The sequence below is a fragment of the Anthonomus grandis genome, chromosome 3 (assembly GCF_022605725.1).
Source record: "Anthonomus grandis grandis chromosome 3, icAntGran1.3, whole genome shotgun sequence".
NCBI classification, from domain to species: domain Eukaryota; kingdom Metazoa; phylum Arthropoda; class Insecta; order Coleoptera; family Curculionidae; genus Anthonomus; species Anthonomus grandis.
In genome coordinates this window covers 2,235,238-2,259,574 of record NC_065548.1, presented here as the reverse complement: position 1 = coordinate 2,259,574, position 24,337 = coordinate 2,235,238, and the positions used below count along the sequence as shown (strand labels likewise).

Here is a 24,337-nt window from a genome sequence, read left to right as displayed (position 1 = left end):
TGTCAACCCCTTCAAACGATCAGAGGGAAAAGCGCACCTCATCTAACATAAAATCCAAAACACCCATTAAAGATGACATAAATTCCTGCAATCCAAAACCTTCTCATTACCGGAGGGAGCACGCGCTGCATAGAAAATACCTTTCTACTGAAATATCAATTAAAGATATGCAAGATGATTACAATAAAAGGCACCCGGGAAATAAAGTCTGTTACGAAACCTACCGTAAAGAGATAGAAAAGATGAATATTGGGTTTTATGAAATCGAAGCCGATAAGTGTGGTACTTGTATTCAACTGGACCTTCAGAATGATGAGAATAGTCAGCTTAAAAAAGAAGAACACATAGCAGAGGTAATTTTTATATCCTTTTATTTATTACTTTTGCTTTTCTTTAACAAAAAACTCTTAAAAGTTCCTACAAAATATACATATAGTATCTGCAATTAAATATAATAAATTATTGTCCTCAATTTGAGATAATATTTTATTATTTTTGAGCAGCTGAATCTACCTAACCTACCAGCTAAATCCTTGAAGTTTTCTACCTATAATATTTCCGCCTTTTGTCTTATTTCAATAAAATTTAATGCAGATTTAAGAAGATTCAAGAAGAGATGAAGATGTAGCCAGTGTCTTTGTTAGCTTTTTAGCTTTGTGTAGAGATGCTACAGATATAATCTTATGGGCAGACAATTGTACAGCACAAAATAAGAATAAGTATTTGTTTTACATGCTTTTGTTATATAATAATAACGAATGTTGTTCATTACACTCTGTAACAATAAAATACTTATTGAAGGGACATACATACAATTTGGCTGATGATTTGCATGGGAAAATAGAACAGTCGACAAAAAAAATTTAGACAATTGAAGATATGGATGATTTTGTACAATGTTCAAAATATTTTTGTCCGAAATACTTTAAAAAAGAGCAAAAGCAATAACAGCAATACTATATTAATAAAGGAAATTGTCGAAATATCCTTTATGAAAGGAGAAAACAACTTCTTTTATAAAACTGACTTTCGCTGTCCTGACTGGAAGAAAATTTTTTAAGGAATTTGGCATATATGAAATCCTCGCGCAAAAGATTTTGGGAAGATATTTCTTCAACAGAAGCGGAAGATTTATTGGAAGAAGGGCTTTAATGATATTATGTGTTTAACCTTAACGTTTAAGATTTATTTTTCCCGTTTTATTTCAAGCTTTGTGATATTTTACTAAAGAATAAAATACTATCTGATATATTATCAATTATATGCATGAGCATCAGAATGTGCCATTATTTTAGAATTTTCTATTTTAATATTTAGGGTTTTATTTTTACGTTTCTTTAACATGTTCCTACATTTTATTTTACTTCTAAGCAAATGCAAAAGTTTTTCAAGAATTTTTGTTTTTTTTTAAATGTATTTTTCAAACGTGTTTTTGTTGGCATATTTTCTATTTAAATTTTTGTTTATTATGCACTTTCCAAATATGTTTTTATTTTGTTAGAATTTTTTTTTATTTTTATTTATAATCCCAGAAGTGAGATATAAATGTATAATATATACACTGTTTTGACACATTTTACGAATTTTCTACGCATGTTAAACCATGGCAAAATGATGTACAAGCCAATACATTATTTTGCCATTTTTTGAAATTAGGTATTTTAAAAATAATTACCAAGGCAAAAGAATGTAAGCGACATAACTGCGTTAAATTGATATTTATAGAGCTTTATTTTAGTATAGTCTAAAAGGTATGGTAAAAAAACATAGGTTCGCAAATTTTTATAAAGATACGTCAACTAATAACCGCAGGGCACAAAAAATAAGCAAAAACCTTAATTTCTAAAAACTTGCTTTTTGCGAGTACATTTTTTTGCCTTGGCACGGTAGACTTTAACCAATAAATGAATTTTTCTGAGACAGAGTTTTTATGTTGTTCTCTTTTGTTTTATTTATATCAAGGTCTCTTTGAGATAATGGGCGACTTCTTTCAAAATTATAGGTGTAAAAAATCTATAGTTTTTTGTATCTATACTTTTCTCCCATAACCTTAAGGTTTTTGAGTAAAATGTGAAAAAACCCAATTTTATTTTCTCAAAAGCAAGGCGCATCGGTATGAAAATTGCAGCAGTTTTGCCCTTTTTATCGCAAATAAGTGGAAATTCAGTTTTGGAAACAAATCAATTTTTTTTGGTTCTAGACAACTTCTTATTGTCTAAATTTAAAAATACAGTTTATATAATAAAACTATTTGTATATTTATTAACCGAATATGGTCAAAGTATAATAATTATTAAACTGTAGAATATACGCATATCATATACGATTCTGTTTACACAAGGGAGAATTTTTTCTCATTTAAAAAAATGGACAAGGGATTTACATACCTAGTCTTTACACTCAATCATTACACCTCAAATATGTGATAAAATGACCCCGATATCACATATATGCCACTGGGTAGTATACTATATACTTTTCATATACATATCGTCGTCTTCCACACAGTGTTGTAACTAACAAATAATTAAAAAAATTAGTTATGCCGCCCCCAGGCTTACTTCGACTTGCCGTTTGTTCTCACAAAGTGCCGTAACTTCACTGGCGAAAACTCCTAGGCTATAGCAAACAAAACAAATGTCGTAGGTATCTGACAAAATTTCGTTTTTGAATCACGCAAACAGCCGTAACTTAATTTACGACCATTTGAAAGAAATGCTTCTTAAAGCAGTATCAAATCCCACAAAGTGTCGTATGTGCAGTTAGGTCAGTTTGTGTGAAATATTTTCGTCATTTTTAAGTTCAGTTTAACTTAATTTGTCTGCATACTTTCGCTTTTATAGACAAATTACGTCAGGCTTCATTTCTATTTTTTTTTTAGATTTAAACCTTGCAGTATGGATGCTTTAGTTTTATGGAAAGATGGAACAAAAAAATGATCAAGAGTAAAAATGCGTTTCAAACGTAAATGGTACTTTGGAGAGGTAATTGATGTTGAAGAAGATATCTTATTAAGTGACTCAGACAAAAAAGTGAGAACCGAACAACATTCCCACTGCACGGAAATCTCTTCTGATGACGATCTTCCACTTAGTCTACTCCGAGAAAGTTTATTTCAAAAAAAATAATCCCACGTTGATAGAAGCCAATGAAAAAGTGGCCGAAAACAGAACCTCTAACCTGCCCGATGTTTACGAAGGGATCTTGTCGTCTCCATCTTCTCCATATTATGACTCAGACGCCGACCCACCTTTTGGACAATGTGAAGTGCGTAAATGTAAAGATGAAGTTTTTAGCTCCCCCGCGAAATTTGTGAAAAACTTGTGTGCTGGACTTATTTTATGGCAGATGTAAAGCATTGTTGTCGTAAACAAAACTGGATATACGTCACTGCCGAAGGTGAAGGCACAAACCAGAGTGAATTAATAAATGACCCCATTATTACTTCCACTATTGAAAAGCCTGAAAACTATACAGTTGACGGTGGTGAGAAAGAAAATGTCGAAACAAAAAAACAGAAACGCCTCAATCAATATCATGAAGCTAAAAAACTGCGAAACTTGGGACAGGAATTTAAAAACCCTGTGACTAAAAAAATTATTCCAGTCAAAAGGCTTAAAAATAGATGCAATGGCGAGTCTTGTAGAAAAAGTGGCAAGCTTTGCAGTGAAGTAAGTGATGAACATCGAGAAGTGATATTCAGTCAGTATTATGCCTTGGGCAACGAGAGTGTTTGATCCGCCACATTGAAAAAATGCAAAACAGCCAGGAAAACTAGCAAGAAGGAACACTCTGGAAGAAATTGCACTTTACGTTACTATCTGACAGTAGAAAAGCAAATAAAGATTGTTTGCAAGAAACTATTTTTAAGCACGTTTGATATATCAGACCGGACTTGTAGAACTGCATCAGGAAAACTTAGTGGATCGAGCATTCTTGAAAAAGATGCCCGATCGGAAGGCATAGCAGTCAAGCAAAAATTAAAGAAGAACATAAAGTAAAAGAGAACATTTCGCAACTTATTGATAGTTTTCCCAAAGTTGAGTCACATTATTGTAGATCTTCAAGTTCCAGAATGTACCTTCATCCTGATTTATCTCTTCCAAGAATGTATGCCATGTTCCTGCAGGAATTAGAGCAGACAACTATAATATTCTTAGTTTGGGGACATTAAGAATATATTGTTCGAATCGAACGTACTCAAATTAAAACACACATTCTCTACTAAAACCAAAAATTATATTATTTCCATTCAAGTATAATAACCTTTTGTTCGATAGCTAACTTGCTTACTCTATTATAATTAATCGACCTACTTATAGGCTAGAGGCAATAACCTTACATTAACACTTATTTCCTTTATGATTTCGCATAGAAACAATAAGCCATCGCAGAATTTTTTAAAAACTACTTTTAAGGGTCTTTAACCTATTGCATACTACCACACAACGTCAGAATCAAAAACCCAATTTTTCTACATACCGAAGGGTTTTTGTAACAAAAAACCTTTCATTTTTTCACTCAAAGAAGGATATGTGTTCTTTGTGAAATAAAAAGAAAATTAAAAGACAGATATGAAAAACCCACTCTAGAGAAGGTGAAAGTAAGAGAACTGAAAGAAGAATCCAAAGTTCAATAGCAAGGACAAATCTATTTACTGTGCGGTTTTTGATTTGCAACAGGTGATCTATTTGCCAATGAGTCGTGAAAGCGCAATTTTTTATAAAAGTCGCCTGTCCAATTTTAATTTTACGTTCTATAACATGGCTACTAAAGAGTGTCTATGTTTTCCTTGGAACGAGTCAATCAGTAAAAGAGGGGGCCTCAGAAATATCTAGTTGTGTCTCTAGGAGCATCGAATATTATGCACCACAAGGTATAATATCTGTAGTTCTATATTCGGATGGATGTTTTGGTCAGAATAAAAAATTAAAAAAATCGAAACCATATCTCTACGTTTTTTCGAAACCAATCATGGACAAAACGAGGGAGATTCAGCACATAGCGCAATAAGTACAGCTCTTTCTCAAGTTGGTGATATTCTTGTTCCTAGCCAACTTCATCCTATATTCAAACTTGCCAGATGAAAAAATCCCTATAAAGTCATGCCAATGGGTTGGAAAGACTTTCTAGATTTTAAGGATGTCTTAAAATTATTACAAATTTTGTCAGTCCGTATCAGTCATGAAGGAAAAAAAATTAATTGCACATAAGGGTGGACATAAAAGAACCTACGAAGATATTTTTTAAATATAGCCACTTTGACTCAAGGTATGACTTTATAGAATTAAAGCGATTGGAGACCAAAGTAGGTGATATTTAAGTTGGGAATTTTAATAGTGCTCCACCAAAGATAACAAAGAAAAAATACGATGATCTTACTTCGCTATGTAAAGGGGATACTCCTGTTATAAGGCTTCCCGAAATCCAAAACTTTTACTACAATCTGCCTCACGAAAATTAGTTTGTATTTGAAATACTGAATTTTTTTTTTCTGCTGTTTGTTTCGTAGTTTTAGTTTTTCTGGTTTATAATCAAGCTATTTTGTTAAAATACATCATATTATTATGTCAAAGAGTTTTATTGTCAACTGTCCTATCTGGAAAAAGTCGAAAAAAATCACACAAACTGACGCGAGTGGTAATTTTTCGAAAAATCTGGGAAACTAAAGACTTTTTCCACAGCTTTTGTACGAAATAACCTTACTCGTAAAACATACTTTTACATTTATCAAAATGAAAACTTTAATCTAGACAATTTTTCAGTATGTCCGGAAAACATTACACCTATTTTCGCTTTTTTCTGTAAAATGTACAGGGAAGCCAATAATTGACGCCCTTAAAATTTACGCACCAACCTGTATATATTTTTTTTATTAAAAAAAAACATTTTTAACGGATTGTACCTGAATGTAATTTTAATTGTGTCGTGTTTTTTTTTTTAAATTTTTGTACACGTAAAGAGCACTTTTTTTATTAATTTTTTTGTGTACTTATTTTGTTTCATCTCGTGACTTGAATATTATTATTGTGGTTGAAAAAACGTTATTCATGTCAGTGTCCTGACGATGACTTAATATAAGTCGAAACGTCGACATTTAAGTAAATTTAGGTTTCTGTTTTATTTCTGACCCCACCAAACAACCCTCTGCAATATTATATTTTTATACAAAAAATAATTTTGTCAGCATAAAGGAGCGATTTCTACTACTTATCTTCTGTAGTTGGTGTTTAAAATTTAAAAAAAAAAAAACTAAAGATGCACTAAACTAATCGCGGAGGGACGTGAAAAAAAACACAAACAACCCCGAAACGTGACAAACGGTTCCCGCGGGACCATCATCAGGGAGGAGAAAAAAAGCGACTTTATTACGTAAATGCCGGGGTGAAATCGGGGCACGAGGAGACTCTCTTCCGATTATAAACTTTACGGTTTTCCCCCCCATTCTCGGGGCGCAACTTACGAGCCATTGTTGACCCGAGTCAATATTGGGACAATTTGGCTTTTGTTGCCCGCCATGTATCTTGTTAGAGTTCGGCTCTTTTGTTGCACTTCCCACGGACAAAAGGGCGAAAAAGAGCAGTTTTTCCGGCCAGTTGTCGAGTGGAAAGCAATTTGCCGATAACGGACCGGTTTGTTTGAACGGGGTTAGAAGAAGTTTGTTAAGTGCCACGCCGAATTTTCCGGATACAACTTAGGGATAATTTGAGATTTTAATGCTATATTAACGTCTTAATCTTGACCAAATAAAATAACCGAAGCGACAGATTTCGGCGCAGTCGGTAGGATCTCCAGGGAGAATAATATTTTTGCAATTGTGAGCGAAATCGTCCGTAAATTTTCCGCGTAGCCGTTTATACCCCGGACTCCGGGGCCGTAAAAGACATTTTTCATGTCGAAAACCTCCCGATATTAAAGTGAAACGACCTTAAAATGGCCCCGCCAAAACGATATTATCGTTAGCATAAGCAGAAAAATCTATAAAATGAAACAACTGGGGGCAGGGTAACCTTATATGGCGGTAAGTATTACTTACTAAGAAAGTATTCACGTAAATAAAAACAGGAAGAGAAATGTAAAAATATTTTTCTGAAGAAAACTTATATGCTAGTCAACTGATCTTATAACAAAAAAAATTATAAAAAAAGTATATAAATACCATAATTACGTAAATTTTGGAGAGTGCGTAAAGTGGCCACTTACCGCACGCTTGTAGACAAAAATGAACTGGGCGGAGATTCTTTTTTTTGTGACAAATGCTATAACTAGAATGCAAATTTAAGGAATTATTGCAATGTAACTATAATCGTAAATTCTTTGAAGAAATTCAATTTTCATGACTTGATAAATAAAAAAAAAAACATCGGTCAGTAATTTAGACTTACAACAAAGAATGTCCGTGGAAAACCATAAAGAATTTACGACTTTGAAAATATTGTATCACACTTTTGTTGCAATAAAACTGAACGACTTTTGAAAATTTGTTAAATGATGTTCAAATATATGACGAGTTTGATAGGGATGATTCCTGGATATAAATAGTTCATAAAAACAGGGAAACATTTTTTTTTAAAATTAGCAACGACCTTTTGGCCACTATTTATATCTTCCAGGCAATTAATTACTTCTTCAACTGCCTGACAGAAATTCAAAGTTAATCAACATTATTTCTTGTTGAACTGCCTGGAAAAAATTTGAAACACTAGTTTGTTGGCATATATATATTTCGTGCAGACAGTTGAAGAAGAAATAATAGAATACCTTCAATTGCCTGGAAGAATCACAATATTAATCGACATTGTTTCATATTTTATGCAAGTAGTTGATTTATCATTCTATTTTCTCTTCAACTCCGTGGAAAAAGTAAGAAACTACTCTTTGGTCATTATTTACTTCTTCCAGGAAGTTGCGGACTTATTATTTTTTCAACTGCCTGGAAAAGATAAAAAAATTGCGTTTGTTGACATATATATCGTCCAGGCAGTTGAAGAGAAATAATAGAAGGTCTTCAACTGCCTCGAAGAAATATAAAAATAATCAACATTGTTTTCAATTTTAAACAAACAGTTGAAATATGATTTTCATTTCTTGTTTAATTGCATAGAAAAAATAAAAAACTACTTTATTGTCACATACTTCGTCCAAACAGTTGAAGAAGAAATAATAAAATATCTTCAACTTAATGGAAGAAATACAAAATTAAGTAACATTTTTCCATTTAATCTAAACAGTTAATATATGATTTTATTTTTTGATCAACTGCCTGGAAAAAATAACAAACGACTTGTTAGTCTTTATTTAATTCTTCCAGGCAGTTGAGGATTTATTACTTCTTCAACTGCATTAAGAAAATACAAAATTAATCAACAGTGTTTTCAATTTTACACAGACAGTGGACATATGATTTTATTTTTTCTTCAACTGCTGTAAAAAGTAAGAAACTCCTTTTTGCTTTATTTCTTCAACTGCCTGACGAAAATAAAAAAAATAATCAATATTGTTTTATATTTAATTCAGATAGTTGATTTATAATTTTATTTCCTCTTCAACAAACTAGAAAACAATAAGAAACTACTCTTGGTTACTATTTATTTCTTCCAGGGAGTTGAGGACTTATTACTTCTTCAACATTATTTTATATTTTATTTAGACAGTTGACAAATGATTTTATTTCTTGTTCAACTGCCTGGAAGAAAATAAGAAACTACTTTTTGGTCGTTAATTATTACTTCGCCACAATTGAAAAAGAAATAACAGCATGTCTTTACATGCCTGGAAGAAAATTAACAGCTTAACAAATGAGTGTCCTTTTTTTGCAACAACTTGATAATCTTAAATTAACTCCAGGCAGTTGAAGATGAAGATTTATTATTATATCAACTGCTTAATCAGTTGATTTATGATTCTATCTTCTCTTCAACTGACTGGAAAAAGTTAGAAAATAATCCACATTGTTTTATATTTAATTCAGACAGTTGATTTATAATTTTATTTCCTCTTTAACAGACTAAGAAACAATAAGAAACTACTCTTTGGTTACTATTTATTTCTTCCAGGCAGTTGAGAACTTATTACTTCTTCAATTGCCTGGAAGAAATATAAAATTAATCAACATTATTTTATATTTTCCTTAGACAGTTGACATATGATTTTATTTCTTGTTGAACTACCTGGAAAAAATAACACACTAGTTTTTTAGTATATATATATTTCGACAGTTAAAGAAGAAATAATAGAATGTCTTCAATTGCCTGGAAGAATCACACTATTAATCGACATTGTTTTATATTTTATGCAGGTAGTTGATTTATCATTCTATTTCCTCTTCAACTCCGTGGAAAAAGTAAGAAACTACTCTTTGGTCATTATTTACTTCTTCCAGGAAGTTGCGGACTTATTATTTTTTCAACTGCCTGGAAAAGATAAAAAAATTGCGTTTGTTGACATATATATCGTCCAGGCAGTTGAAGAGAAATAATAGAAGGTCTTCAACTGCCTCGAAGAAATATAAAAATAATCAACATTGTTTTCAATTTTAAACAGACAGTTGAAATATGATTTTCTTTTCTTGTTTAATTGCATAGAAAAAATAAAAAACTACTTTATTGTCACATATTTCGTCCAAACAGTTGAAGAAGAAATAATAAAATGTCTTCAACTTAATGGAAGAAATACAAAATTAATCAACAGTGTTTTCAATTTTACACAGACAGTGGACATATGATTTTATTTTTTCTTCAACTGCTGTAAAAAGTAAGAAACTCCTTTTTGCTTTATTTCTTCAACTGCCTGACGAAAATAAAAAAAATAATCAATATTGTTTTATATTTAATTCAGATAGTTGATTTATAATTTTATTTCCTCTTCAACAAACTAGAAAACAATAAGAAACTACTCTTGGTTACTATTTATTTCTTCCAGGGAGTTGAGGACTTATTACTTCTTCAACATTATTTTATATTTTATTTAGACAGTTGACAAATGATTTTATTTCTTGTTCAACTGCCTGGAAGAAAATAAGAAACTACTTTTTGGTCGTTAATTATTACTTCGCCACAATTGAAAAAGAAATAACAGCATGTCTTTACATGCCTGGAAGAAAATTAACAGCTTAACAAATGAGTGTCCTTTTTTTGCAACAACTTGATAATCTTAAATTAACTCCAGGCAGTTGAAGATGAAGATTTATTATTATATCAACTGCTTAATCAGTTGATTTATGATTCTATCTTCTCTTCAACTGACTGGAAAAAGTTAGAAAATAATCCACATTGTTTTATATTTAATTCAGACAGTTGATTTATAATTTTATTTCCTCTTTAACAGACTAAGAAACAATAAGAAACTACTCTTTGGTTACTATTTATTTCTTCCAGGCAGTTGAGAACTTATTACTTCTTCAATTGCCTGGAAGAAATATAAAATTAATCAACATTATTTTATATTTTCCTTAGACAGTTGACATATGATTTTATTTCTTGTTGAACTACCTGGAAAAAATAACACACTAGTTTTTTAGTATATATATATTTCGACAGTTAAAGAAGAAATAATAGAATGTCTTCAATTGCCTGGAAGAATCACACTATTAATCGACATTGTTTTATATTTTATGCAGGTAGTTGATTTATCATTCTATTTCCTCTTCAACTCCGTGGAAAAAGTAAGAAACTACTCTTTGGTCATTATTTACTTCTTCCAGGAAGTTGCGGACTTATTATTTTTTCAACTGCCTGGAAAAGATAAAAAAATTGCGTTTGTTGACATATATATCGTCCAGGCAGTTGAAGAGAAATAATAGAAGGTCTTCAACTGCCTCGAAGAAATATAAAAATAATCAACATTGTTTTCAATTTTAAACAGACAGTTGAAATATGATTTTCTTTTCTTGTTTAATTGCATAGAAAAAATAAAAAACTACTTTATTGTCACATATTTCGTCCAAACAGTTGAAGAAGAAATAATAAAATGTCTTCAACTTAATGGAAGAAATACAAAATTAATCAACAGTGTTTTCAATTTTACACAGACAGTGGACATATGATTTTATTTTTTCTTCAACTGCTGTAAAAAGTAAGAAACTCCTTTTTGCATTATTTCTTCAACTGCCTGACGAAAATAAAAAAAAATAATCAATACTGTTTTATATTTAATGCAGATAGTTGATTTATAATTTTATTTCCTCTTCAACAAACTAGAAAACAATAAGAAACTACTCCTGGTTACTATTTATTTCTTCCAGGGAGTTGAGGACTTATTACTTCTTCAACATTATTTTATATTTTATTTAGACAGTTGACAAATCATTTTATTTCTTGTTCAACTGCCTGGAAGAAAATAAGAAACTACTTTTTGGTCGTTAATTATTACTTCGCTACAATTGAAAAAGAAATAACAGCATGTCTTTACATGCCTGGAAGAAAATTAACAGCATAACAAATGAGTGTCCTTTTTTTGCAACAACTTGATAATCTTAAATTTATTCCAGGCAGTTGAAGATGAAGATTTATTATTATATCAACTGCTTAATCAGTTGATTTATAATTCTATCTTCTCTTCAACTGACTGGAAAAAGTAAGAAAATAATCAACATTGTTTTATATTTAATTCAGACAGTTGATTTATAATTTTATTTCCTCTTTAACAGACTAGGAAACAATAAGAAACTACTCTTTGGTTACTATTTATTTCTTCCAGGCAGTTGAGAACTTATTACTTCTTCAATTGCCTGGAAGAAATATAAAATTAATCAACATTATTTTATATTTTACTTAGACAGTTGACATATGATTTTATTTCTTGTTGAACTACCTGGAAAAAATAACACACTAGTTTTTTTAGCATATATATATTTCGTGCAGACAGTTGAAGAAGAAATAATAGAATGTCTTCAATTGCCTGGAAGAATTACAATATTAATCGACATTGTTTCATATTTTATGCAGGTAGTTGATTTATCATTCTATTTCCTCTTCAACTCCGTGGAAAAAGTAAGAAACTACTCTTTGGTCATTATTTACTTCTTCCAGGAAGTTGCCGACAATTTTGGTGAAAAAAATCGATACGGTATACCCGAAAAATAAAAAAATTCAAACTTTGGAGGTCGATATCTCGGCTTCTACCAGAAAATTGCAACGGTTTTGTCTTAGTTTCGTTTTTCTGAATCCAACGAGACTATCCGCAAGGTCGTAGCTCTGATAGTAGTTGAGATATCGCATTTTTGATGCCCATTTTTGGCGTCAAAAACGAGGTCGAAAAATGACTTTTTTCGAATTTTCAAAATGCTGTCATTCAGTTAGTTCTGCTTGAATCTCGTTATAACCCGGTATTTTCGTAATGTAGGTGGTCTAAAGAAGACGCTGGTATAGTTAGTTCGATTTCAAAAAAAAAAAAGTTTTGGTGAAAAAAATCGATACGGGGGGGTATACCCGAAAAACGAAAAAACCCAAATTTGGAGGTCGATATCTCGGCTTCTACTAAACCGACCTGGAAAATTCCAACGGTTTTGTCTTAGTTTAGTCTTTCTGAATCCAACGAGACCATCCGCAAGGTCGTAGCTCTGATAGTAGCTGAGATATCGCATTTTTGATGCCCATTTTTGGCGTCAAAAACGAGGTCGAAAAATGACCTTTTTCGAATTTTCAAAGTGCTGTCATTCAGTTAGTTCTGCTCGAATCTCGTTATAACCTGGTATTTTCGTAATGTAGGTGGTCTAAAGAAGACGCTGGTATAGTTAGTTCGATTTCGAAAAAAAAAGTTTTGGTGAAAAAAATCGATACGGGGGGGTATACCCGAAAAACGAAAAAACCCAAACTTTGGAGGTCGATATCTCGGCTTCTACTAAACCGATCTGGAAAATTCCAACGGTTTTGTCTTAGTTTAGTCTTTCTGAATCCAACGAGACCATCCGCAAGGTCGTAGCTCTGATAGTAGCTGAGATATCGCATTTTTGATGCCCATTTTTTGCCTCAAAAACGAGGTCGAAAAATGACTTTTTTCGAATTTTCAAAGTGCTGTCATTCAGTTAGTTCTGCTCGAATCTCGTTATAACCCGGTATTTTCGTAATGTAGGTGGTCTAAAAAAGACGCTGGTATAGTTAGTTTGATTTCGAAAAAAAAAAATTTTTGGTGAAAAAAATCGATACGGGGGGGTATACCCGAAAAACGAAAAAACCCAAACTTTGGAGGTCGATATCTCGGCTTCTACTAAACCGATCTGGAAAATTCCAACGGTTTTGTCTTAGTTTAGTCTTTCTGAATCCAACGAGACCATCCGCAAGGTCGTAGCTCTGATAGTAGCCGAGATATCGCATTTTTGATGCCCATTTTTGGCGTCAAAAACGAGGTCGAAAAATGACTTTTTTCGAATTTTCAAAGTGCTGTCATTCAGTTAGTTCTGCTCGAATCTCGTTATAATCCGGTATTTTCGTAATGTAGGTGGTCTAAAGAAGACGCTGGTATAGTTAGTTCGATTTCGAAAAAAAAAGTTTTGGTGAAAAAAATAATTACGGGGGGGTATACCCGAAAAACGAAAAAACCCAAACTTTGGAGGTCGATATCTCGGCTTCTACTAAACCGATCTGGAAAATTCCAACGGTTTTGTCTTAGTTTAGTCTTTCTGAATCCAACGAGACCATCCGCAAGGTCGTAGCTCTGATAGTAGCTGAGATATCGCATTTTTGATGCCCATTTTTTGCCTCAAAAACGAGGTCGAAAAATGACTTTTTTCGAATTTTCAAAGTGCTGTCATTCAGTTAGTTCTGCTCGAATCTCGTTATAACCCGGTATTTTCGTAATGTAGGTGGTCTAAAAAAGACGCTGGTATAGTTAGTTTGATTTCGAAAAAAAAAAATTTTTGGTGAAAAAAATCGATACGGGGGGGTAGGGTATACCCGAAAAACGAAAAAACCCAAACTTTGGAGGTCGATATCTCGGCTTCTACTAAACCGATCTGGAAAATTCCAACGGTTTTGTCTTAGTTTAGTCTTTCTGAATCCAACGAGACCATCCGCAAGGTCGTAGCTCTGATAGTAGCTGAGATATCGCATTTTTGATGCCCATTTTTGGCCTCAAAAACGAGGTCGAAAAATGACTTTTTTCGAATTTTCAAAGTGCTGTCATTCAGTTATTTCTGCTCGAATCTCGTTATAACCCGGTATTTTCGTAATGTAGGTGGTCTAAAGAAGACGCTGGTATAGTTAGTTCGATTTCGAAAAAAAAAAATTTTGGTGAAAAAAATCGATACGGGGGGGTAGGGTATACCCGAAAAACGAAAAAACCCAAACTTTGGAGGTCGATATCTCGGCTTCTACTAAACCGATCTGGAAAATTCCAACGGTTTTGTCTTAGTTTAGTCCTTCTGAATCCAACGAGACCATCCGAAAGGTCGTAGCTCTGATAGTAGCTGAGATATCGCATTTTTGATGCCCATTTTTGGCCTCAAAAACGAGGTCGAAAAATGACTTTTTTCGAATTTTCAAAGTGCTGTCATTCAGTTATTTCTGCTCGAATCTCGTTATAACCCGGTATTTTCGTAATGTAGGTGGTCTAAAGAAGACGCTGGTATAGTTAGTTCGATTTCGAAAAAAAAAAAGTTTTGGTGAAAAAAATCGATACGGGGGGGTATACCCGAAAAACGAAAAAACCCAAACTTTGGAGGTCGATATCTCGGCTTCTACTAAACCGATCTGGAAAATTCCAACGGTTTTGTCTTAGTTTAGTCTTTCTGAATCCAACGAGACCATCCGCAAGGTCGTAGCTCTGATAGTAGCTGAGATATCGCATTTTTGATGCCCATTTTTGGCCTCAAAAACGAGGTCGAAAAATGACTTTTTTCGAATTTTCAAAGTGCTGTCATTCAGTTATTTCTGCTCGAATCTCGTTATAACCCGGTATTTTCGTAATGTAGGTGGTCTAAAGAAGACGCTGGTATAGTTAGTTCAATTTCGAAAAAAAAAAGTTTTAGTAAAAAAAATCGATACGGGGGGGTATACCCGAAAAACGAAAAAATTCAAACTTTGGAGGTCAATGTCTCGGCTTCTACCAGTCCGATCTGGAAAATTCCAACGGTTTTGTCTTAGTTTAGTCTTTCTGAATCCAACGAGACCATACGCAAGGTCGTAGCTCTCATAGTAGCCGAGATATCGCATTTTTGATACCCATTTTTGGCCTCAAAAACGAGGTCGAAATATGACTTTTTTCGAATTTTCAAAGTGCTGTCATTCAGTTAGTTCTGCTCGAATCTCGTTATAACCCGGTATTTTCTTAATGTAGGTGAAATATAAACTAAAAATATACAATATACAATAAAATAATTTTTGTTATAGTTAAGTTTTTACATAATACTGGCTTTTCTAGGCATTAAAGGCCTTTTTCAATCAAGTGCCTTAAAGAAACTAATTAATACTCTTCGCATCAGGGATAAATTATAATTAGCATAAATTCTGGCCCTCTGGACCTAAAAACCGATTTTCAAATTCGAATTACCCAAAAAATATAAATATCCTCTCAAAACCCATGCTAACGAAATCCATAAAGGAGAAACATCTAATACACTAGCGGTAACACGTGTCTGTAAATACGAAAATAACCACACAAAGAAAAGATAAAACCGCACGGGGGATGAGGAGGGCACTGAGGGCAGATTACTTACATTATGATACCAGGTGATCTTGTGCTGTTTCGGGTTGGCCTTAATGTTGCACTCGAAATAAACGTCGTCGCCTTCCTTGATGTCGGCCGCGTTAAGGGTGCTCCCCAAATGGAGGACCACTTGGGGCGGATCTGAAAACACAAAGACACAAAACGTCACGGGGGCTAATAAATAATAAGGGAGCGAAACCACCGCTTCACGCTTTATACTACTAGTAGTCCAGTATATTTAGATACAGAATTACATCATCGTAAGTACGGTAAAAATACAAAGTCACCATGAAAGTGCTTTGAGCTTTTACGTGCAGATTAATTTTTTGAATATTGTATTATTAATAACTTTCTTAATTCCTATGTCTAATTTAACTTTAAATATTTATTTATATATCGTACTGTTGCAAAAAACCTAAAATCAATCGTATAGAATTTTCAATATTTTTCCTGAAATATAAATAATAGAATTTTACATAGAAATTTATTTTTTGAATTTCAGGGTTCTTATATAGATTGATGAGGAAAGGGAATTTCCAAATAATAGTTGTTGAATTTTAGGCGTTAATATACAGATCGATTATGAATAGGAAATCTTAAATAAAACGACTTGTGTTTACTGGCACAAATTTGTTTGTTTACGTTACAATATAATTGCGTTCCTGCTTTAGTAAAATTTAAGGGCATTTTAAAACCATGACTGACTTTTTAAAAAAAATCAAATTTAGTTGTTGTGTTACCAAAACCCATGGATATTTTTGTCGTACCGTTTGTGTTGGAATTTTTCACCCTAGTTGCCTAAAAAGAGCAATTAATTTGCCACTTAATTTATATAATAATACTGGTAAAATCCTTAAAATTTAAATTAATAATTTTACAGACTAATTCAGTTTTCCAATTCCAGAGTGTTATCATTCTTATGCAGATGAATGAGAAGAGCGAATTCTCAAATAAGATGCCTAGGAACTAACTTCAGATTTGAAACATTAATATACCGATCGATCAGGGAACGGAATTCTTAAATTAAATGTAATTAGATCCTCATTTTTGACCAAATAAATAAAGATGCCAATGTGTCCTATGTTGCATTATACTACTGAAGTTTCTATTTCGGATTTTATGAATGTAGTCATTGATTGACTGAAAAATGTTTCCTCTTCAAATACTACTTCTTGAAAAATCTAACAATACATTTTAATTGTAATCAATAAATCTGCAGGTAAAAAAAACAGGTTTTAAAACATTAGACCAATTACCGATTTTATTGTTTTTTAATTAAGTGTATACAAATTTTATTGTGTACGTAATTCAATTAGCTCAAAAATATGTAATGGTTGATCACCAAAATTCTTTGCAGTATTCTTCACCTATGATCATGGAAATCCTTAATATCCTGACTAAAGATTTTGAGTTATTGGGATTTTTTTTACAGGAGTGCCTCTGCTATACAATAATTCTCTTCTTCTTAAAAATTAGGGAATAACTTCATTCGAGAGCTTGAAAACAAATTGTTATTCCTTGACAACAAGACCCAAAAGTCTGGAAAAAAATTAAAATTTATTTTACTTAGGAGGTTTCCAAAGTTCCTGAATCCTCCCTCTTCAATCAATGGCTAGTGCCGATTTTACAACCATGTGTGTGCTTTAATTCCTGTAAAAAATGCCTCACTAAGTATCATGCGACGGCTTTAAAACTACTTACACCTTAGAGATATGTCTTGTTTTTTTTTCTAGTTTATTCAGGTCATAAGTGGCATTAAATTCTTGCTGATCTTCCATTGAAATTTTCTTTAAAATATATCATTTAGCCACTTTTCCAGGTGAGTTTGTATTCCAGAATCTCTGGAATCGCTTTAAAGAATTCCCTGGTTTGAACACAAATCAGACACTATATTTATCTTATATGCAATTATGGGGTTTTTGATACATCTGCCAGGAAATCTTTTTTCTTTTCTAGTTTATCCAGGGCATGATCGAAATTTTATTTACAATGTATCATAGTCTTATGGAACCTTCGTTATACCTTGGGAAGCTTTAAATGTTCAATTATATATCGTACTGTTACAAAAAACTTAAAATCAATATTTTTCCTGAAATATAAATAATAGGATTTTACAATGAATTTATTTTTTTAATTTCAGGGTATCAGCGTTCTTATATAGATTAATGAGGGCAGAGAATTTTCAAATAAGAGTTGTCGAATTTTAGGCATTAATAAACAGATGGATTAGGAATATGACTTCTTAAATAAAACGACTAGACTACCTAACTTTTGCCTTATGTTTTTCATAGGCTATAAATGATTTAAATATACAAATGGAAGAAAAAGTTGATTTTATCACTTTTCTCCATTAACAGATCGACAGATTATCCTAGAAAATATCTAGGAGCCAATCATATTTGACAAAACAAAGACGAAAAACTCAAGACTTTGAATATCTTGCCCTTGAACAGGAGAGGAAAATGATGGACACCCTAAATGAAACTCTCAAATTGACACATGAAATTCAACAACTTATTTCTCACAATTCAACTCTAAACACTAGCATTAGTACTCATTTAACAGAAGTTAACAGGTTTCAAAAGGAACTAGATGAACTCAGGTCTATAAAAAGGAGTGTCGTTGACTCCGTTAAAGTACTAGAGTTTTATTAACTAAAATATAAATCATTAAACACTATATATTATTAGAATTCGATGCATTAGCTACATATTTCCTTATAAAAAATAAAAATAAATACAAACATGAAAAATAAACAATAAAAGTTTTTAAAATTAAACGGAAATCGAACCCAGGATTTTTTGGTTTCGTATCTCACTAGCCTTGTCTGCTTAGTAAGATACAAAAAAAAATCCCCGTTTAATTTTAAAAACTTTTTTATTTTTAATGTTTGTATTTGTTTTTATTTTTTATAAAGAAATATGACGTAAATTAATTTTTTTTCCATTTTATCTAAATTTTTTATGCATAATCGCACTATATGACATCCACTGGAGCATCTCTGGATGGAGGGAGATTCACTAAACTAAGCAAAAAAAAATTCGTTCCGCGTTATTCTGAATTCAATTCCTAATTTCACTGGGCTATAAATCCGCCGATCGTGCGGTGCGACGGGAATTAGCGTTTTTTGGGGGATGATTTATGGGGTTTTTATTTCTTTGTTTTTAAGGGAAAACATGTGTTTGTGAGCAGGGTTTCTTGGTTTGCCTTAAGGTTGATTTGTTAGGTTACAGGGGGTTTGAGGGATTAAGGATTAAATTTTGTTTCTGATTGACTAGACTACTACTTGCTGACCCACAGATTAATTATCGTCCAGTAGTGTAGAAGTCGATACTTAGCAGAGGAGTAGAACCATAAAAGTTAAGCAAGGTTGTCATTCTTCACACAATAGAATGCAAGAAATCAGTGGAACAATGTCAACCCTGTCCTATTTCCTGTGTCATTCTATCTCTTTCTTCATACTTTCGAGGCAATTCGAATTTTGCCCAGAGAGATAATAAAATCGTCTAGATTGTCTGAGACTAAAAAACAAATGAACCGATAACTTAGTTGCCCGAAATGGGTGATTTAATTGCCTAAAATTGACAACAAAAATTACGGACTTATTCCAGGCAGTTGAGAAGAAACTTTCCTTTAAATCCACAAACGAGAGACTGATTTTACGTTGGTAGAAAGTAACTCAACTGCCTGGAATCAATGGCTAAACTCTTTAAAATTTCTAAGAAAATATCGTTTGAACTACTGGAGCTTAACTGCTTGAAAACCGTAAAGTGTTAATACTCTATATATCTTTATAGACCTTAAATCTTCCACATTACTTAATTTTTGCTGATATTATCCCTTTTAAAGATGCATATATCCGAGTCAGTGTTTCACAGGAAACACAACATAACTTTTCTTTAAAACCATCTAAAACAGTTCATCTATAATCATTTCCAGATAATTTTGTATACTAAATTTCCTGGAAAACCCCTTTAGAGTTCTCTGCTTTCATTTATACAATAAATAACCGAAATTTTACTGTAATTTCTATGTTCTTTGACGTCGTATCAACGGCCTGGAATGACCAAAGATTTTAGGAACTATAAGCAGTTCCAGACCTACGTCACGGAGTTACTTCAAGTGCCTCAAATAACAAAAATATTATCTGAACTACCTGGAATTATAAATATTTTTTTTTTGTTATTACAGGCAATTAAATGTTGTTTCTTTTTTTAATTCCAGGCACTTAACCTAATAATCTTGACATCTCAAATGCCTGGAATAAAAAAATCTGTTTTTTTTGGCACATGCAGTCGAGTGGCTTTATTGCTTTAAAAAATCGCTACTTGAAGCGCCTGAAATAATAAAAGTATTCAATCATTTGATATTAAAAAAGTTTTGGCAGAAAAAGCAATGATCAACTGCTTGTACATCTGGTAATTAAGGCATAGTTAATTATAATGAAATTCAGAAATATTTTCAAAGGTAAAATTATGTTCTAGTCATTAAAGTAGACTACATCGTTTACTTATGTAACCATATGTCCCTTTAAAAGATACATCTGGTAAAACAAGCGACCCTTCCGAACAATATTCTGATCCTGCTGTCCAGGACAGTGTTTTACAGTGAGTACAACATACCTTTTCACAAAAACCATCCAAAACAGTTCATCTATACACATTTCCAGATAATTTCGTATTCCCGATTTTCTGGAAAAGCTCTTTAGAATTGTCTGATTTGATTTATTCAAGTTAATAGTGAAATTTCATTTTTATTTTGATCCTCTTCTAGTATTAGGTTTAATGGAAGTCTGAAAAAATTGGCACCCAATAATTTAATAAAAAAACTTAATTGTAGCAAGTTTTAATATATATAGAAAATATCGTTTAAACTATTGGAGCTTAACTGCTTAAAAACCGTAAAGCGTTAATACTCTATATATCTTTATAGACCTTAAATCTTCCACATTACTTAATTTTTGCTGATATTATCCCTTTTAAAGATGCAGATATTCGAGTCAGTGTTTCACAGGAAGCACAACATAACTTTTCTTTAAAACCATCCAAAACAGTTCATCTATAATCATTTCCAGATAATTTTGTATTCTAAATCTCCTGGAAAACCCCTTTAGAGTTCTCTGCTTTGATTTATACAATAAACAACCGAAATTTTACTGTAATTTCTATGTTCTTTGACGTCGTATCAACGGCCTGGAATGACCAAAGATTTTAGGAACTATAGGCAGTTCCAGACCTACGTCACGGAGTTACTTCAAGTGCTTCAAATAACAAAAATATTATCTGAACTACTTGGAATTATAAATATTTTTTTTTGTTATTACAGGCAATTAAATGTTGTTTCTTTTTTTAATTCCAGGCACTTAACCTAATAATCTTGACATCTCAAATACCTGGAATAAAAAAATCTGTTTTTTTTTGGCACTTGCAGTCGAGTGGCTTTATTGCTTTAAAAAATCGCTACTTGAAGCGCCTGAAATAATAAAAGTATTCAATCATTTGATATTAAAAAAGTTTTGGCAGAAAAAGCAATGATCAACTGCTTGTACATCAGGTAATTAAGGCATAGTTAATTCCAATGAAATTCAGAAATATTTTCAAATTTAAAAGAAAATTACGTCCTAGTCATTAAACTAGGTTACCATATGTCCCTTTAAAAGATACATCTGTTAAAACAAGCGACCCTTCCGAAGAATATTCTGATCCTGAAGTCCAGGACAGTGTTTTACAGTGAGTACAACATACCTTTTCACAAAAACCATTCAAAACAATTCATCTATACACATTTCCAGATAATTTCGTATTCCCAATTTTCTGGAAAAGCTCTTTGGAATTGTCTGATTTGATTTATTCAAATTAATAGTGAGATTTCATTTTTATTTTGATCCTCTTCTAGTATTAGGTTTAATGGAAGTCTGACAAAATTCGCACCCAACAATTTAATAAAAAAACTTAATTGTAGCAAGTTTTAATATATATAGAAAATATCGTTTGAACTACTGGAGCTTAACTGCTTAAAAACCGTAAAGCGTTAATACTCCATATATCTTTATAGACCTTAAATCTTCCAAATTACTTAATTTTTGCTGATATTATCCCTTTTAAAGATGCAGATATCCAAGTCAGTGTTTCACAGGAAGCACAACATAACTTTTCTTTAAAACCGTCCAAAACAGTTCATCTATAATCATTTCCAGATAATTTTGTATTCTAAATTTCCTGGAAAACCCCTTCAGAGTTCTCTGCTTTAATTTATACAATATAGACCTGAAATTTGACTGTAATTTCTATGTTCTTTGACGTCGTATAAAATGCCTGGAACGACCAAAGATTTTAGCAACTATAGGCAGTTCCAGACCTACGTCACGGAGTTACTTCAAGTGCTTCAAATAACAAAAATATTATCTGAACTAACTGGAATTATAAATATTTTTTTTGTAATTATAGGCAATGTTTTTTACTTTTTTTTATTCCAGGCACTTAACCTATTAATCTTGACATCTCTAATGCCTGGAATAAAAAAATGTTTTTTTGCAGTAGAGTGACTCTATTGCTTTAAAAAATCGCTACTTCAAGCGCCTGAAATAATAAAAGTATTCAATCATTTGATATTAAAAAAGTTTTGGCAGAAAGAGCAAAGAACAACTGCTTATACATCAGGTAATTAATAATACAGAACTAAAATTTTACTGTAATTTCTACGTTCTTTGACGTCGTTTAAACTGCCTGGAACGACCAAAGATTTTAGGAACTATAGGCAGTTCCAGACCTACGTCACGGAGTTACTTCAAGTGCTTCAAATAACAAAAATATTATCTGAACTATCTGGAATTATAAATATTTTTTTTGTAATTATAGGCAATGTTTTTTACTTTTTTTTATTCCAGGCACTTAACCTATTAATCTTGACATCTCTAATGCCTGGAATAAAAAAATGTTTTTTTGCAGTAGAGTGACTCTATTGCTTTAAAAAATCGCTACTTCAAGCGCCTGAAATAATAAAAGTATTCAATTATTTGCTATTAAAAAAGTTCTGGCAGAAAGAGCAATGATCAACTGCTTGTACATCAGGTAATTAAGGCATAGTTAATTATAATGAAATTCAGAAATATTTTCAAAGGTAAAATTATGTTCTAGTCATTAAAGTAGGCTACATCATTCACTTATGTAACCATACGTCCCTCTAAAAGATACATCTGGTAAAACAAGCGACCCTTCCTCAGAAAATTCTGATTCAGACGTCCAGGACAGTGTTTTACAGTGAGTCCGACATACCTTTTCACAAAAACCATCCAAAACGGTTCATCTATACACATTTCCAGATAATTTCGTATTCCCGATTTTCTGGAAAAGCTCTTTAGAATTGTCTGATTTGATTTATTTAAATTAATAGTGAAATTTCACTTTTCTTTTGATCGTCTTCTAGTGTTAGGTTTATTGGAAGTTTGACAAAATTGGCACCCAACAATTTAATAAAAAAACTTAATTGTAGTAAGTTTTATGTAATAAAGGACATATTAAGGTACTTTTATATAAAAACGTTATTCTCCATTAACGCTCTTAAACTAACTAAATGTGTGAAAATATAAATTTAATAATTTTTAAAAATTCATAAATGATTAAAAAAAGGCCCTTTCATTATCCTAATTAACGATGTAATTAACATTAAAGATTTCTCTTGAAAACTAAAAAAAAATGATTTAGAATGCTTATGCGTTTGTATGGGTTAGTTTAATATATTAGAAAATGCTGTACCCAAGTCATCGCTGTATTACTCATTTCAACTGAAATTTCAATTAAAAGCAGTAAATTAGGATTTTTTGCAATCCAGGAAAAAATTGGATTAATTGATTGCCTAATGATAAAACATGCGTGGAAGAAATTAAAATTTATCTTCCAGGCAGTTGAGTTAAAGTCTTTTTTCTCTCTCTCTCTGATATGGTACTTAAGCAATTCAACTGCCTGGAATAAATTTTCTTCGAGGCAGCTGATTTATAACTAGCGCCAATATCTCAATAAAAATCTTGTTAAAAACGCCATTAAAACCGAAGCACAATAACTCTTTAGAATCTTTCCTATATCTGTGAATGGTTGCTAACTTCAGGCGTGTCAACTAGCGTCATCTATGTATTTAAAAGACGAGCTCCTATTGCAAGTTCGACGGTAGAAAACTGTATTTAGATTAAAGGAGTCCTACCGACGAATCATATATTCAGCATTTTGTAACATTCTAACAACAAAAAAAATCCAAAAGTCCAGGAGCTTGATACTCTTAAAAAATCACCTCAATTGCCTAGAAAAAGCGGAAAGCCCAGTAAGCACATAACCTCAATTGCCTGGAAAAAACTAGTCCAGGAGGTTAAAACACATAAGAAATCTGGAACTACTGGCACTAGGAAACTGGAAAAAAAAATATTTTAGGAGGTTGATAGAGGTGAAACATCATCTCAACTATCTCGAAAAAATGAATAGGTGCATAAGACCCATGGAAATGCTTCTGGAACAAAATCAGGACATTCAAACCGATAATTTCAACTGCCTGGAAGAATTTAAAAAATTGGTACAGGAAAAAATAGTACGACCATGAAGATATAATGAGTAGAGATAGTTTTTACCTGTGTAAGAAATTGGATACCATGAAAGAACATCTATTGAACTCAATGGATTCCGATGCCATCAAAACCAAAGATATTTTG

The 24,337-nt window shown here is 32.0% G+C and overlaps 1 protein-coding gene across 7 annotated transcripts in view; it reads right to left on the bottom strand.

Moving 5' to 3' along the window:
- The window catches only part of LOC126733736 (hemicentin-1), a 613,913-nt gene that overhangs the window by 75,344 nt on the left and 514,232 nt on the right, over positions 1 to 24,337 (bottom strand). For all 7 annotated transcript variants that reach the window (XR_007659843.1, XR_007659842.1, XM_050437122.1 and 4 more), the window contains one exon: positions 15,653 to 15,783. Coding sequence is in view for 5 of the 7 variants with exons in the window: in XM_050437122.1 (XP_050293079.1) it covers positions 15,653 to 15,783 (131 nt within the window). In the remaining 2 variants the exon portion in view is untranslated. The remainder of the gene's footprint in view (positions 1 to 15,652; positions 15,784 to 24,337) is intronic.